Source organism: Oenanthe melanoleuca, chromosome 1 (genome assembly GCF_029582105.1).
Source record: "Oenanthe melanoleuca isolate GR-GAL-2019-014 chromosome 1, OMel1.0, whole genome shotgun sequence".
NCBI classification, from domain to species: domain Eukaryota; kingdom Metazoa; phylum Chordata; class Aves; order Passeriformes; family Muscicapidae; genus Oenanthe; species Oenanthe melanoleuca.
The window spans coordinates 21290926-21304825 of NC_079333.1; the positions used below are offsets into that span (position 1 = coordinate 21290926).

Here is a 13900-nt window from a genome sequence, read left to right on the forward strand (position 1 = left end):
CAGCATAAGGATGATGTGAGCCTTCTGGAGTGAGACCAGGGGAGAGCCATAGAGACGAGCTGAGGGCAGGAGCACCCCTCCTATGAGGATAGAGTCCTGGGGCTGTTCATCATGGGGGGAAAAAGGCTCCAGGGAGATCTTAAAGCAGCCTCCCAGTACCTAAAGGGGGCTACAAGAGAACTGGAAAGGGACTTTTTACAAGGGCTTGTAGTGACAGGACAAGGAGGAATGGCTTTTAAATTAAAAAGAGTAGGTTTGGATTAGATATTAAGAAGAAATCCTTTACTGTGAGGGTGCTGAGGCACTGGGACAGGTTTACATAGAGATGTTGTGGATGCCCCATTCATGGAAGCATTCAAGATGAGACTGGATGGCACTTGAAGCAACCTGTTTGAGTGGAAGGTATCCCTGCCCATGGCAGGAGTTTCAAATTATTTTTAAGGTCCCTCTCAACCTAAACCATTCTATGATTCTATGTTTCTGTGATTCTATGATTCTGTGTGATTTGGCATTATGACTTGAATAAATGAATAATTACTGAAGGGGGTTTCCAAGGGCAGAAGCTTTGCAACTCCTCCCAAGCTCCTCTGAGGTAGTGCAGGGCAGGGAAGAGCTGGGTGAGTGGTGTGCTCAAGTTGTCCTCCCTCCTCTCCTACTGCCAGCACATGGCCCATCCCTGGAGTGGTGGTAGGCAGAAAATTTCAGGCTGGTTATTGTAATGAGATTTACTCTGTCCTGCTGTCTCGTTTGCCCTGTATCACAGGCACCCAGGATGTACTGTATCTTGAAAACTTGCTTGGCAAGGAGTGACAGCAGTTGCACTGGGGCAGGTCTCAGCAGAAGGGAGCCCCATAAACAACTAGCTGATGACCTTTGATTTGACTACCAATGTGTAGCAAGCAAATATTTAAACCCATGCCATTCAGAAGGGAAGCAGAGCTTTAGCATGGGGAACTCAGGCAAGGGGTGCTGCTATGATAGTCCTGAGCTGTGCCTAGGAAGGGGCAAACAGCCTCTTCCCCTCTTCCACTCCAGCAGAGCAGCTTGCCCTGCCCATCATGCTCACACCAGGGAAGGGGCAGGTGCTCAGACCCCAACAAGTCAGGTGCTGCTGTACCAAGGAAGGCAGGAGTTTTAAAACTGTTTCAAGCCCAAAGACAAAATACCTGTGGCCATTCCTCCTGCCCACATTGCCTGTGACCCCATACAAGCAGAGGCTGTGTGACAGGGAGGCCATCTCTGGATCTGGCTGCCTGCTGTGGCCAGAGGCCCAGTGGGCTGGACCCAACTGCTGGTCTTCTGCCATGGCTGGTACCCACATACTGATGAGTCTTCAAGAAATCTATTGGTGTGAGGTGCAGCAACAGACCAAGAGGGTATTTATTCCTCAGAGCGGTGCCGAATTAGCTCTTTTGGTCAGTTTATGAATAGGTACTTGCACTTAACAGTATTCTTTCTGTTGGATTTTTATAGTTTTGTCTTTTCTTTTTTAAACATGAAAATAATCACTCTTAAAATAAAATAATTTTTGAAAAAAATACCCTGGGAAGTGGTCTATAAAAGGAGAAAATCCTTGCCAAGGGAATGCCTCAGCAGTGAGCCCAAGCCACAGAAAGCCCGGTTGAAGGCTTCACTTTGCCACAGCTTCTCAGAGGTTAACCAGGGTCTGTAAGCAAACAGCTTAAAGAAGAAGCCCGGCTTAGTGCCTGGGTCTCGGGCTGTCCCAGAGCCTAGCAGCCTAATGCCCTTCCAGCAGCCCCTCCCTCCCAAAGGCGATGCTGGGCAAACAGAGCCAGCCCTCGCCCTCTCCTCCCGCAGCGAGGACGGACAGCACCCGCGCTGGGGCTCGGGGGCATCGCAGGAGAGGGTGTTCCACTTGAGACGGGCGCACAGTCATGTGTATATAAAGCCTGGGGCAGCAGCCCGGGAGGATTGTTTAGCACAACCACACCTCGGCTCACTTGGCAGCACGGCGAGGCGCTGCCGGCACTCGAACCCCGAAGTACCCGAGCGTGGGAGCGATCTGCCCATGGGCCCCCGCCTGCTGCTGATTCTGATGCTGCTTCAGGCAGGTGAGTACCACCTCTGGGTCTCTCTGCCCTGCCGTGCCTCCCCTGCCCAGGGACAGCCTCTCCCCTTGCCATCAGCTTTGTGTGCTCCGTGTGGTTTGGCCAAGTGAGGGGAAAAAAGTGTCACTAGACAATCGTCAACTTTACAGTGAGGGACAGTGTGAGTGAGCTGCTTGCCTGCCTGCTTCACTTCCCAGCCCCAGCTATGGTTTGCATAAACTGTATAAACACAGGTCTTTTTCTTTTTTAATAGTTTCCTACTACTGAGTTGTTAGTGTCCGAGTAAAAATAACATCTTGCTATACAAGTGGTTATGGAGTAAGCAGTTTTCAATGTATCTGAATTTAAAATAATTTTTAAAAATTCTTTTTATAAAAGCCATAAATGACTGCTAATATAAAACCCCTACACACAGAGGTAACAAAACACTAAACTGGCACGTCTGAGGTTGTATCTACAGTAGAGTTTTAGAAGAAAAAAACAACCCCCTGCCTTCATTTACAGCAAAGGCTGCCAGTTTAAGCAGGAAACAGTGCTAAGTCACCTCTGCTCACCTCTCTGCAGGTATGTTCTTCTCCAAGGTGCACCATTAGTTTAACTAATGATTGGACATGCTGCTAGCGGGACATTTGGCTAGGAGCAGGCTGCTGTGGAGAGTCAGACTTTTACAAGGCTTCCCTGGCTCTGTTGGCTCGGCTGCCTAGCTTAAAGAAAGCCGTTTCAGTTTTTGGTCAAGTTATTAGTTGTGCACCTGAATATTAAAAATGTACTTGCTGGGGCTGACCTCTCAGCTGCAGCAGCATGCTGCTGGCTCAAAACCCAGACAGCTTTCAAAGAACAGGAACATCAGAGGCTGCCTGGATGCCTTGTGCAGAGCACACAGCCCTAAGCACACTAATTGAGTCTTTTGGACTCTATTTCCTTTGGGCCTTTCTCTCCACTTTCATAGCAGCTCTGCACTGTAATTACAGTTCCTTGATCCCCAGAGATATCCCCAAAAGAAGAATGGCCTTTCTTCTTCTGGGTGAGGTACAGTTACCTTACACCAGCCTCAGCCAGTGACCAACAGACCAAGCCCAGCAGTCCTGGCTTAAGAGGCCAGTGAAAGACAGATAAAAAAAATTCAAGCTACTTGTCAGAAGGCTGTAGATTCCTACAAAGAAGTTTTTGTCTCCACTGGAACATTTTCAGGGTCTGCAAACTGCAACAGGTTGAAAAAGCATGATTTATACCCCCAAATTGAAAGCAGCTCACTACTTGTGATTTCCCCTGAGAGCTAAGCCCCCTTCTAACTCTGGAGCCTTGCTGTTTAGACAGGGAAAATAAGTGGTCTCTTTAGTGCTCAATAAAACCCATCCAATGTGTTTTTAGCATGAAACCTGAACACTCAAGTAGTGTTTAGGTGAGCAACCACTTACTTTTTCAGGAATGTACATTTAATCCCCTAGGAATGCCCCGGGAAACAGACTAAGGCTGTGCCACACAGCCTGAGGTGTCAATCCCTGGGGTGCAAATGGTGGCACCTGCTCCTGCTGGGGGGGGTGGGTCAGGCTGGGAGAGGGAGAAAAGCCATGCCTTGTCCTTCATGGGGAGAGACCCTCCTTGTCTTCACTGGCATTTGGATTGGGCTTGGAGGGAAAACTAGCCCAGGAGATGCAGGAAGAGACCCAAGCAAGGGGATTAGAGGCTAGGTTTTAAAAGGAAAGCAACTGTTTTAATAATAGTATTGAGTCCTTGGGTGGTTTAGGGGATTAATTAGCCTGTGTTTGCACAACACTTTGAAGAGGTCAAGCGTGCTGCAATAGCCTGGGGCAGGTGGCAAAGCAACTTCAATGGCGAGTTCCCAGCTCCCAGGCATCACCTCCCTCTCCATCCAAGCGTGCTGGAAGGTCCTGTTTGATTTTGGAGTGGCTGTGCATGGGTGGGATAAGCAGATGGGTTAGGCTTTTGGGCTGAGGATTTTGTACCGATGGAGCAGTGCAACATGCATTTGGTCCTTCACAGTAAATCCAGGCATGAAATCCTCCTATGTGTCACTGTGGCATGATAAGCAACGTTTGCAACTGAGCATCACAGTGATTTGAGTATTAGGGGCAGGGTACTCTTGTTTTCAACAACAGTTACTGCAAGACTGAACCTGGAGTTTCTAAAAAAGTTCTGAATTAACATGTGAAATCACAAGACTGTTCGAAAGACTTGAAACTCAAAAATCTCCAGACTAGTTTGGGTGGCCATCCACACACTCCAGCTGACACAGAGCTCCTTTCTTCTTTTTTTTCCCCAAAGTCAGTGCAGCCCACCAGTTATGACTTAGGTGGAACATAATGATGGAGGCGGATGCAAGTGTTGCCAGCACTTCCAGACTATCAAGAGAAAGTGACTACACATATATCTTGGCTGATGGAGGCACTTTGTCCTTGACAGGCTCAGGGGCATGTAGCTGTCCCTCTATGCAGATTAATAGGACTAAAAGACCCTGAAAAGGAGAGGAAACTTGGATAATGTAAGAAATCTTGAGCAACTTCATTTCCCTCCACAGAGCCCTGGTTAGGTCTGTTTGCCTGTCTGTACTCTGCTGCTTCATGTTCCAGTCAGGACCATAGCTGGAAAACTGTCCCAGGTTTGGGAGCTCTGGGGTGCAGTGAAGCCCAGGTGGCCCTGCATGGTGCTGGTATGGACCCTGCAAAACTTAGCAGATCTTGGGCTCCATGATGTGCAAGACCAGGCACACTGCTCCCAGGTGCAATACAGCTGCAATCACACACTAGTACACAAGAACTAGTATGTCCTGCTTGAATTGAGCTCCTGTGGAAGAAATAGCATGCTTGGGTACTTCTGTATCCACCTTTTATTATCCCAGACCTCAGGTGAAGCTCCCTGCAGAGTACCCTTCGCCAGCTGAAGGTCACGACTAGTTAGATTGTCAGGGCTGCACCCACCCAACCAGTCAAAATTAAAACCATCTCCCTTTAAGGACTGTAGGAAAATCAGTAGCAGGCATGTTTAATCCCTGTGTGTAACCGTGTCCTGTCTTTGCAGTTTGGGAAGGTGCTCTGGGAAAGTCCCATTCACTGCACACTCGAGGAATCATTGAACTGGCTGGAGCCATAACGTGTGGCACGGGACGGTCTCCCTTGGCATATATTGGCTATGGGTGCTACTGTGGACTGGGAGGACGAGGTTGGCCTAAAGATAAAACAGACTGGTAAGAGAAACCTCAGCTGTGCGTCTGGAAGAAGTGCAGATCTCCCTACTTTTTTCTGTTTGTGCTACTGTGGCTCCACTGACTCATTTGTTGCCTTGTGGGCAGGGAACCCAGTATATATGAACATACTGGGGATTTGTGAGTGGTGACCCATGTACCACTTGGGATTTGAGTGAGGGCTTAACCTCCTTCTGGATGACACCAAAGCTCTTAGGACCTTGTACTATGTGGGGTAGAGGGCAAAGGAGAAATTAGGATGTAATTTCTTGAAATAGCTGATTTTTTTCATAGAGATCATACTTTGCCTGACAAAAGGAGTGAAATCCAAGGTATTTGGTTATTTCACCCAGGTCCTTAAAATGGAAGTGATGAAAATGTCACTGTTTATCCTCTTGAAGAAATCCATATCATTGCAAAGAGTAATCAAACCTGTTGCCTTCAGTGGCTCTTAGCTCACACTGAATCAAGGTAGAACAATAAGGGAGAGAATGGTATTATTTCTCCTTCCTTTGTTAGTGTGGAAGCTGTTTGGCTTGTTATTCCCAACAAGTGTTGAAGGTATTGCAGTCAAAGACTTCTTTCCTGTTCTGTGGAATGAGTATAAAGAAAGTAAATGAGAGTAAAACTGAGGATAGTGGACTCCTGTGTGCTCTGAGCCTGCTATTTGCAATCTTGCCAGGTTTATATCAAAGTCAAAGCACATAAGTCTATTTACAGTCAACAGACCAGGTGCTACTAGTAAGTAAGCTCTGCTTTTAGCAGGGGTGAAGGTAGTCTGCAGCTCACTGGGAAGGAAACTGAGCTTTCCAGAATACCTTGCTGTTGGAGACATTGCAGGTTGCTACAAAACTAGATTTCACTGAATTAGAATTACAGAAAAAAGGGGAGGGGGGGGTGCAGTGGGAGGAGGAAGAAAAGATGTCAAGGTTAAAGATCTCTGTGGACATGAAAGAGACAGCTGTCTGTCCCTTAAGACTAATGGAGCTGTCTTCACTAATGCAGTGAGATGTTTCACTCCCAAAGCCCTCTCATCATGTCCCTTTATTTGTCTGTGAAATATTTCATCTAGGAAACAGTCAATATGGGCCTCACAAATGATGAGTAACTGCAGCAATATCTCTTGACCTGCTTATCACAGTGTACTTATCACAGTGCTTATCTACAGCAGTGGATATAAGGTGTTTAAATATTTTGGTTATCCTTTAACAAATTTCATAATAAAGCCTTGAAAGTAAAACATGACTTCACTAATTTGGAGTACTGCTTTTACTGAAGGGCTGAGTAGAGTGACCTAAAAGCTGTTTTTCCTTGGAGGCTAAGTGACATCCAAATGTGTGACCTGGGGAGATGCAAGTAGTCAGCACTCCTGAAAAAAAGAGTAAAATATGGCAACATGTTCATCAGCCAGTGTTTCTGCTGTTGTTTAAACTCTACAGAGTATTTTAGGATATTATCCTACAGGCAGAAAATGAGACTTTGCAAGTGGAAATGCCTCAAAATATCAGATAGTTTGTAAAAGGGAAGCTTGATTCTCTAAGTAGATTCATTATTGTTCTTTAGCTGAAATGCTTGGCTGCTGTAGAAAAACTTAAAAGTTTTATTTAAGATCTTAGCTAGGAAGAATCAGCAAAGCCACACTAGATTTAGCCCTAAACATTTCCATTTTCTGTTTGCTAGAGAAATATTGATATCTGTTACTAAGAGCTACTCTAATGATTAGGTTGAGTACCCTACACCTGTTAAATGACCACATTATTTTCCATATTTGCCATTCTAAAAAAGAAAGAGAGTGGCAAAACTACTGGTTGTGAGTGACAAATACTTTTTGAAATTATTCACCCCCTTGACCCTCCAGGTTTGTTATGGAAACCCTTTCAAAAAGAGTAATTTTCTTGTGTGTAATTCAGTCAATCTGTCTAGACAGGGCTAGAGTGCTTCTAAGCACCCCTCTTTTATGTGCAAAAGAAAAAAAAAAAAACCATTCCGTGGGTAATCCTTTTATGAGGTTTATTCCACACACTGACTTTGATGTGGTGTTGTCAGTAATTACCTTTTGCCTTTTGTTCCACTCTCACAGTTCCATCACTTCAAGGCATAATGACATTTCTTCCACATAGAGTCAATAGATTTGTTCCTCATTCTCCTTCCTGTTCCCCTGAATTGCTGCAGCACCTATGTTGTAAAGTAAGACCTGAGGGTGCTCAGCACTTCCCTGAAAACCTCATGAAAGGCAGGGTGCATCTATGACTCATCTAAGTCACAGGATCATTAAGGTTGGAAAAGATCTCTCAGACCATTGTGTGCAACTGTTAAATCTTGGCAAACTCATAGGGAAGAGTGAGATTTCCCCTCTGTTGCAACGTTAAAGCAAAAGGAAAAGACACAGCATAAGGGTGCTGTTGATGTGACAAATTCCTAACTTCCTGTCATTTGCTCAGCAGCAGGCTCTGGCCAGCTGATCTCTGCGGACCAGCCCGAGCTGTCTGTAGCCATTCGGGCTGTCTCAGTGCAGCCGTGATGAGCAGTTGTTCACTGCCCAGGTGACACGGCTGTGTTTGTTTGCCACCGCTGATGACCAGTGCTCTGCCGTGCTGTTGGCTGTTTGTGTTGGTGGAACCGAATGTTAGCAGGTCATTAAAAGCTTAGCACCATTCTGACCCAGGTGCAGCAAAGGGCATTTCCAGACAGGAGGGGACCGTCTGAAGGACAACAATAGGATCCCTTAGTCTTCTTTCCTTGGCAGTTCTTTCAGATGTTTGTAAAATAGGAACCAAGAGTCTTCTTGCTTTGCGTTGGAGTAAGCTACTTGTCACCCTGCTGCAGCTGTGTGGATCATCAGGAGGAACTGCTGTAAGGGGAGCAGAATTGTGCCCTAAATCCTGTGGTCCTGCAGAGTTTATGCAACTTCCCCAGGTTTTGCCAAGCCAGATAAGGAGCAGTGAGTTCTCACAGCTAGCTGGAACACCATTCACTTGTGCAAATTCAGTGCTCATTTGCTTGTCCTTGCCTGATTCACAGAACATCTTTTGCCCCCTATCTGTCCTCACCTCTACCTCTCTTTCTGTTTGTTCCCTCTGGCTCTCCATAAAAAGCAATTTCTTTCCTTTGGAATGGAGGCTTCTAATACCTCCCTTTGCCCATCTACTTTCACATTGTTCTTCTTCCCCACCACTGACACCAACTTTGCCAATTAAGCTACTGATTCACTCCCCAGACCTCACAAACCTTTGGTTTCTATAGCTGGCACTCTCCTCAGCTCAGACTGATGCTCTCCACCACAGCCTCCAGTGCTCAGTGTCCCATTTATGAGATACTAGTGATGGGCCTGCTCTGCTACCTATCATTGCCTAAAGATGGATTAGGCCTTGCTGAAACTTCAGGCTTTTTATGTAAAATCAGCCTGCCTCAATTCTTCCCAGTTAGTAAAGTGGTTTCTCTGTAGAGTCACAGTGATCTTGCAGGGATGCCTTCTGGAAATACAGGAGATCACTGTGCTCTGGCTCCAGCCTCTGACCTTGAATCCTTGCTGAAACAACCTTTGTTATTCAGCAGAGAACGTCACTAAGTGCTGAATCTTTTCTCAATAGAATTTGAGTCCCTAAGGTACCAGAATAAAATTCAAGTTTCCTATAAACTCAAAAGTAATTTACAGTGAGAATTATCTCACTGATTAGTCCATAGGACAGATGTCATCAGCTGAGCTACTCATTCTCATTCTCTCTATAGTCGTGAAACACAATTGCACTTTCAAATCTGATGCTTTTCACCCTATGTTAGATGTCTGCAGCATGAAAATGTGAATTGTGGTGCAGATGTGCACTGAAGGAAGATAGGTGAATGCCTTAGATGTAGATGGTTTTTAAGGTTCTTAAGTTAACTGATACGAATTTCACCATTGAGACTAATTTGTAGCCTGCCCTCAGAACATTTATGGGCCAAGGAGCACATGGCAGGTCCAGGTGAACTGAAGAGACAAAGCTTCTTGGTGATAACTGAGGAAGGCAAGAAACATCCCAATTCCAAATTTTGGGATGAGTCTAAGCCTAATCCAGTAGGCCACAGCACAACTTACAGGGACACTTCTGCTCCCTTTCAGCCAGATTACCATGTCTTGACCACACATGCTTTCATGAGGGAGAAGCACAATGGTCATGGGAGCAAACGGTATTAATGAGATCCTGAGACATGTGAGCATTCCCAGAGATGCCAGGATACTCGCTTCATCAGCAGGTGATTTACTGCCAGGCCAGGATAAGCACTGCTCTCATGAGCTGTGTGTGAGCAAAGCAGCCCTGGGCTCTGTGCCAACAGGCAGGATGCAGGAGGACACCCAAACTCCCTGTTTTGATGTCTCCAGGTGCTGCCACAGGCACGACTGCTGCTACGACACGGCAGAGAAGGAAGGCTGCAACCCCAAGGTGCAGCGCTACCAGTGGGCGTGCGAGCAGAACACCGTGCGGTGCGGTAAGGAAAGGCTGGCTCCTCTGGTGGGGGTCTCCCTCCCTCCTCTGCAGGCACCAGGCTGACCAAAGAACTTTGGGGGCCCCAGAGGCAGGTTTATGTTTATTTTGCCCAGCTGGTTTCAAAACTGCTTTAGGCAATGTCAGTTCTCTTCTAAGCTCCCTGCCCATTCCTTGCCAGTAGCTGGAAAGTTGGAGCCCCAGCACAACCCATTCCAGGAAACCTGAGATCTCCCCAGGCTGAAGGGCAGGAGTGGGGGCCATGGAGCCCACAAGCCATCCTAGTTTGGCAGGGATCCAGATGACTCTCCGGAGACTTTCTCCTCACTAGCATTAAGCATGTCTCTTCCCACAGCTGTGGGTCTTCAGGGCTGCTCTTTCCACTGCAATTCTGGCCCTCCCTCCAGAAGGACTGTCCACTTTTTTACTATCCTTAAGCACTGCTAGAGAAGAGCCAGGCTATTTAGCATGGCTGCAAGACAGATTAAATAGGATGCCAGCCTGTACCTCTGCCCTGGGTGGGGCTCCAGCCTGAAGTCCTGGGGTTCCAGCAGGGATTTTGAACCATGCAGAATCAAATGCTCTCGAGTGGTTCAGGCAGACAGCAAGTGTGGGCTGTGCTCAGCTCTACAGCTGGTACCCAGTCAAGAGGGTTTGAATTGCAGTCACAGCCCGTCAGCGTCTCACACAGTTTGTTTTGACATACAGCAGATGACTTGAGTCTTAGAATTTGTCACTTGTATTTCTAAGTCTCCAGAAAGCTCCTGGTGGTAAAATCCATTGTAGAAGATTTTGAAAGTTTGAAAAGAAATTGTGAGAGTAAAACTTATCCCCATAATGATCAAAGTTACTTGCTAGAACATTAAAGGGCCATTTCTACCTTATCAGAAAACCATATTCCACTGGTGGATTATTCAGTCTCACCATCAGCTGAAGATCTGCCAGCAGATAGGGGATGGGACACAGCACATCTGCAGTTGCTCTTTTCCAACTTCCTGAACAATCTATTAAATACAAAGGGCTGGCAAAGGAACGTGTCGCTTTAATGCACAACTGCTCTCCCTCCTGCCTACCCATATTTCCATAGTTGACTGATACTTTCTGCTAGTCATTTTACAGCAAAAAAGTCCTGTTTCTCTTTGCTGTGAAGGAGCAATCCAAGTTGCAGATATGAGATGTATCATTGAGTCCATGGGAGTTGACATAAAAGTGCAGTGGGGTGCAGTTGCTCTGACTTGGCCAACAAGCAGGAGTTAAACAAATTTCATTAATTCCTTAGCATTATTATTAAATGAATTTCATTTCATAATTCCTTAACCAATGTCAAGGCAAGTCCTGATGCATCCATCAGCTGGTCTCCACAAGCCCTCAGCAGGCTTTACTCCCCCAATATCTCCAGTGAGAAGGGACAATAGAAATGTGTTTTGAAGGCAAATTTCCTACCCCAGGCTACAGCACAGCAGGTCTTACTGGGATGTGAAGGTAGAATGTCTGATCCCATTCAAACCAAAGAAATGAAGAATTAAATTTCCAGGCATGCTTGCTGAGCTCAGGGTAATGATGTCCAGAAGTGTTAGAAGCAGAATTATTTGCACTGTCATTTCAATGCAAAGGAATTAGATTCCTGGTGCTCTGTCTCATAAATATAGACATTTTTATGTAAAATAAACAGAAACACTTTTTGCTTGGTATTTCTCCTCTTTTTGCTACCATTAGGTAGTTTTGTTTGTGGAATGAGAAAAACTGGCAAAATCATATTCTTCAGTCTAGAAATATGCCATCACCTGTAGGCAAATTCCATTCAATAAATATCTGGAATATAGAAAAGGCTGTTAGTTGGGAGGTCTGGTCAAAAAAATCATTCCTCTCTAACAGAAATATTACAAAGCCAGACTTTCATACTCATATTTGATGAACGGTTGCTGGCACAGCACAGGAAGAGCTCAGGAGCAGAGGGGCAAGGAGAGTACCAGGCAAGACTGGTAGCTAAGAAAAAAGTAGCCTTTAGTCCTCATTGACCCTATTTACCTGTAAATACGTGATTATTCAGACCAGCTTAGGAAACATGGGCTTTTCTTATTTTTCAGATACAGGGTTGATCCATCAAAGTCCAGTGATATCTGAAAAAATTCCTATACTCGGTGCAGATGGTTTTAGACTGAAGCCCATGTGCACTGGCACATTAAACTTTGCCTAGTGCAGGGTTTTGTGACTGTTGGATAACTTACAGTAGCAGCCTCAAATAAAGGCACTGTGCTTTGAAATTATATTAACCCAACGGCTGCATTTACACCACCTATAGGTGGGATGAGGTTCATTAACCCAAACTCAGTCATTTGCAATGTAGCCTTCTAAGCTAGTGGCTTTGATGTTATTTATGGTAATGTAGTCATATAGTTGCATTCTGTATAGTTCCACGTGTGACTTTGATCACTTTGTTAGCTCATAAAAATCAGGTGCCTGGCCCTGCTGCAAAGCTCCTTGGCTCCTCTGCTGTGATCAGAGAGATACAACAGTAACTGATACAGCAAGAGTGAAGAATGCCTGGTGGGTGCTCTGATGCCCTCAGGTTTCTGAATATCCCTCTGGGAGGCTCCTCCTTTCAAAGCAGTGGTTTGTTTTTTCTTTTGAAATCAGTCTGTTTTGCAGGGGGAGGAGTTAGAAGGAAAATTCACCGACTGAGGAACAGTGGAATATTTTTACCTCAGGCTAAGATAAAATAATTTTCCTTTATATCTTTGACTGCTGAATTAAACCCTCATAGCTCACACAGTTCTAGAAGCAGGAAGTGCTCTGTGCTGACCAGATTTTTATAAGCGTTGCCAATTTACATTTAGCTGCTACTTTCTGATGTTCTTTGTCACAGTTAAGGTCAGACCTGTTGACAGAGAGAGGGCAGGGGAGAGTCAGATCCATTCAAACGATAACATGTTGGTCCTGCTGCCACAGCCTTTGATCCCTAAGGGCTGCTTTTTTAGGGATTTTTTTTCTCCTAAAACTGTTTCTTGCCTTTAATACAGAATCTCTCATCCCTGGCTCACATTTTCTTTTGCAGATAACCTGACAGACCGATGTGAAAAAATGGTGTGCCTCTGTGACCAAGAAGCAGCCAAGTGCTGGGGAGCAGCCCCATATAATCCACACTTCATCCTCTGGCCAGACTTCTTATGTGGACAGACTCATCCCACCTGCCATGTCAGATATGGGGGGCCAGAATAGTCTTATTAGGACCTTTCTCCTAACAATTTGAACCTGAATGTAGTGGAATAAAATTTTTCCTCATTTTCCAGATCTAACAATGGTGTGAGAAAATTTCTATCAGGCCAGGATTTATGGGGAGGACAGACAGACCAGAAAGGTGTGGTGGTGGAGTTGCCCTCCCTGTGAGAGAGCACTTGGAATGTAAGGAGCTCTGCCTTTAGGTAGACAACAAGCAAGTTAAGAGCTCATGGGTTAGGAAAAAAAGGCAGATAAATAGAGGTAACACTGTAACTGTTGTTGGTGTCTGCTACAGGCCACCTGAGCAGGAAAAAGTGGGCAAGGGCTTCTGTAGGCAGCTTGAAGCAGCGTCACAGTCACAGGCCCTGGTCCTGGGGACTTTAACTACCCTGAGAAACAACAGGTGACACAAGTGATGAAGGGACTGGAGTATCTCTCTTATGAGGAAAGGCTGAGGGAGCTGGGTCTGTTCAGCCCTGAGAAGAGATGACTGAGAGGGGACCACATCAGTGTCTGTGAATAACTCAAGGGAGGGTGTCAGGCTCTGCTCAGTGGTGCCAAGCAATGGAACAAGAAGACACCGAGTAGAAACTGATGCACAAGAAGTTTTGCCTGAACAGGAGGAAGAACTTCTTTACTGTGACCAAACATGGAAACAGGATGCCCAGAGAAAATGTGGAGTCTCCTCCCTGGAGAATCACCTGGACACAATCCCGTGCCATGTACTCTGGGATTTCCCTGCTTGAGCAGGGAGGTCAGACCAGATGATCCACTGTGATCCCTTCCAACCTACCCAGCCTGTGATTCTGTGACAGAGTAACATATATGCTGAAGCATATATGCTGATCCTGCTCTGATCATGATCAAGATCTGCCTTTGCAGAAACAGAGGATTTGGTCTGTGGTGTAGTGGGAACACATCTCTTGTCACCAAATAGTGCCAGGGTT

At 45.8% G+C, this 13900-nt stretch overlaps 1 protein-coding gene across 1 annotated transcript; it reads left to right on the forward strand.

Moving 5' to 3' along the window:
* Window positions 1-576: 576 nt before the first annotated feature.
* On the forward strand, window positions 577-13028 carry LOC130252739 (phospholipase A2-like). Its single transcript, XM_056490614.1, has 4 exons — window positions 577-2072; window positions 5109-5274; window positions 9632-9738; window positions 12790-13028. The coding sequence occupies exons 1-4, from the start codon at window positions 1742-1744 to the stop codon at window positions 12951-12953; spliced, it is 768 nt and encodes a 255-aa protein (XP_056346589.1). The 5' UTR covers window positions 577-1741; the 3' UTR covers window positions 12954-13028.
* Window positions 13029-13900: the final 872 nt, after the last annotated feature.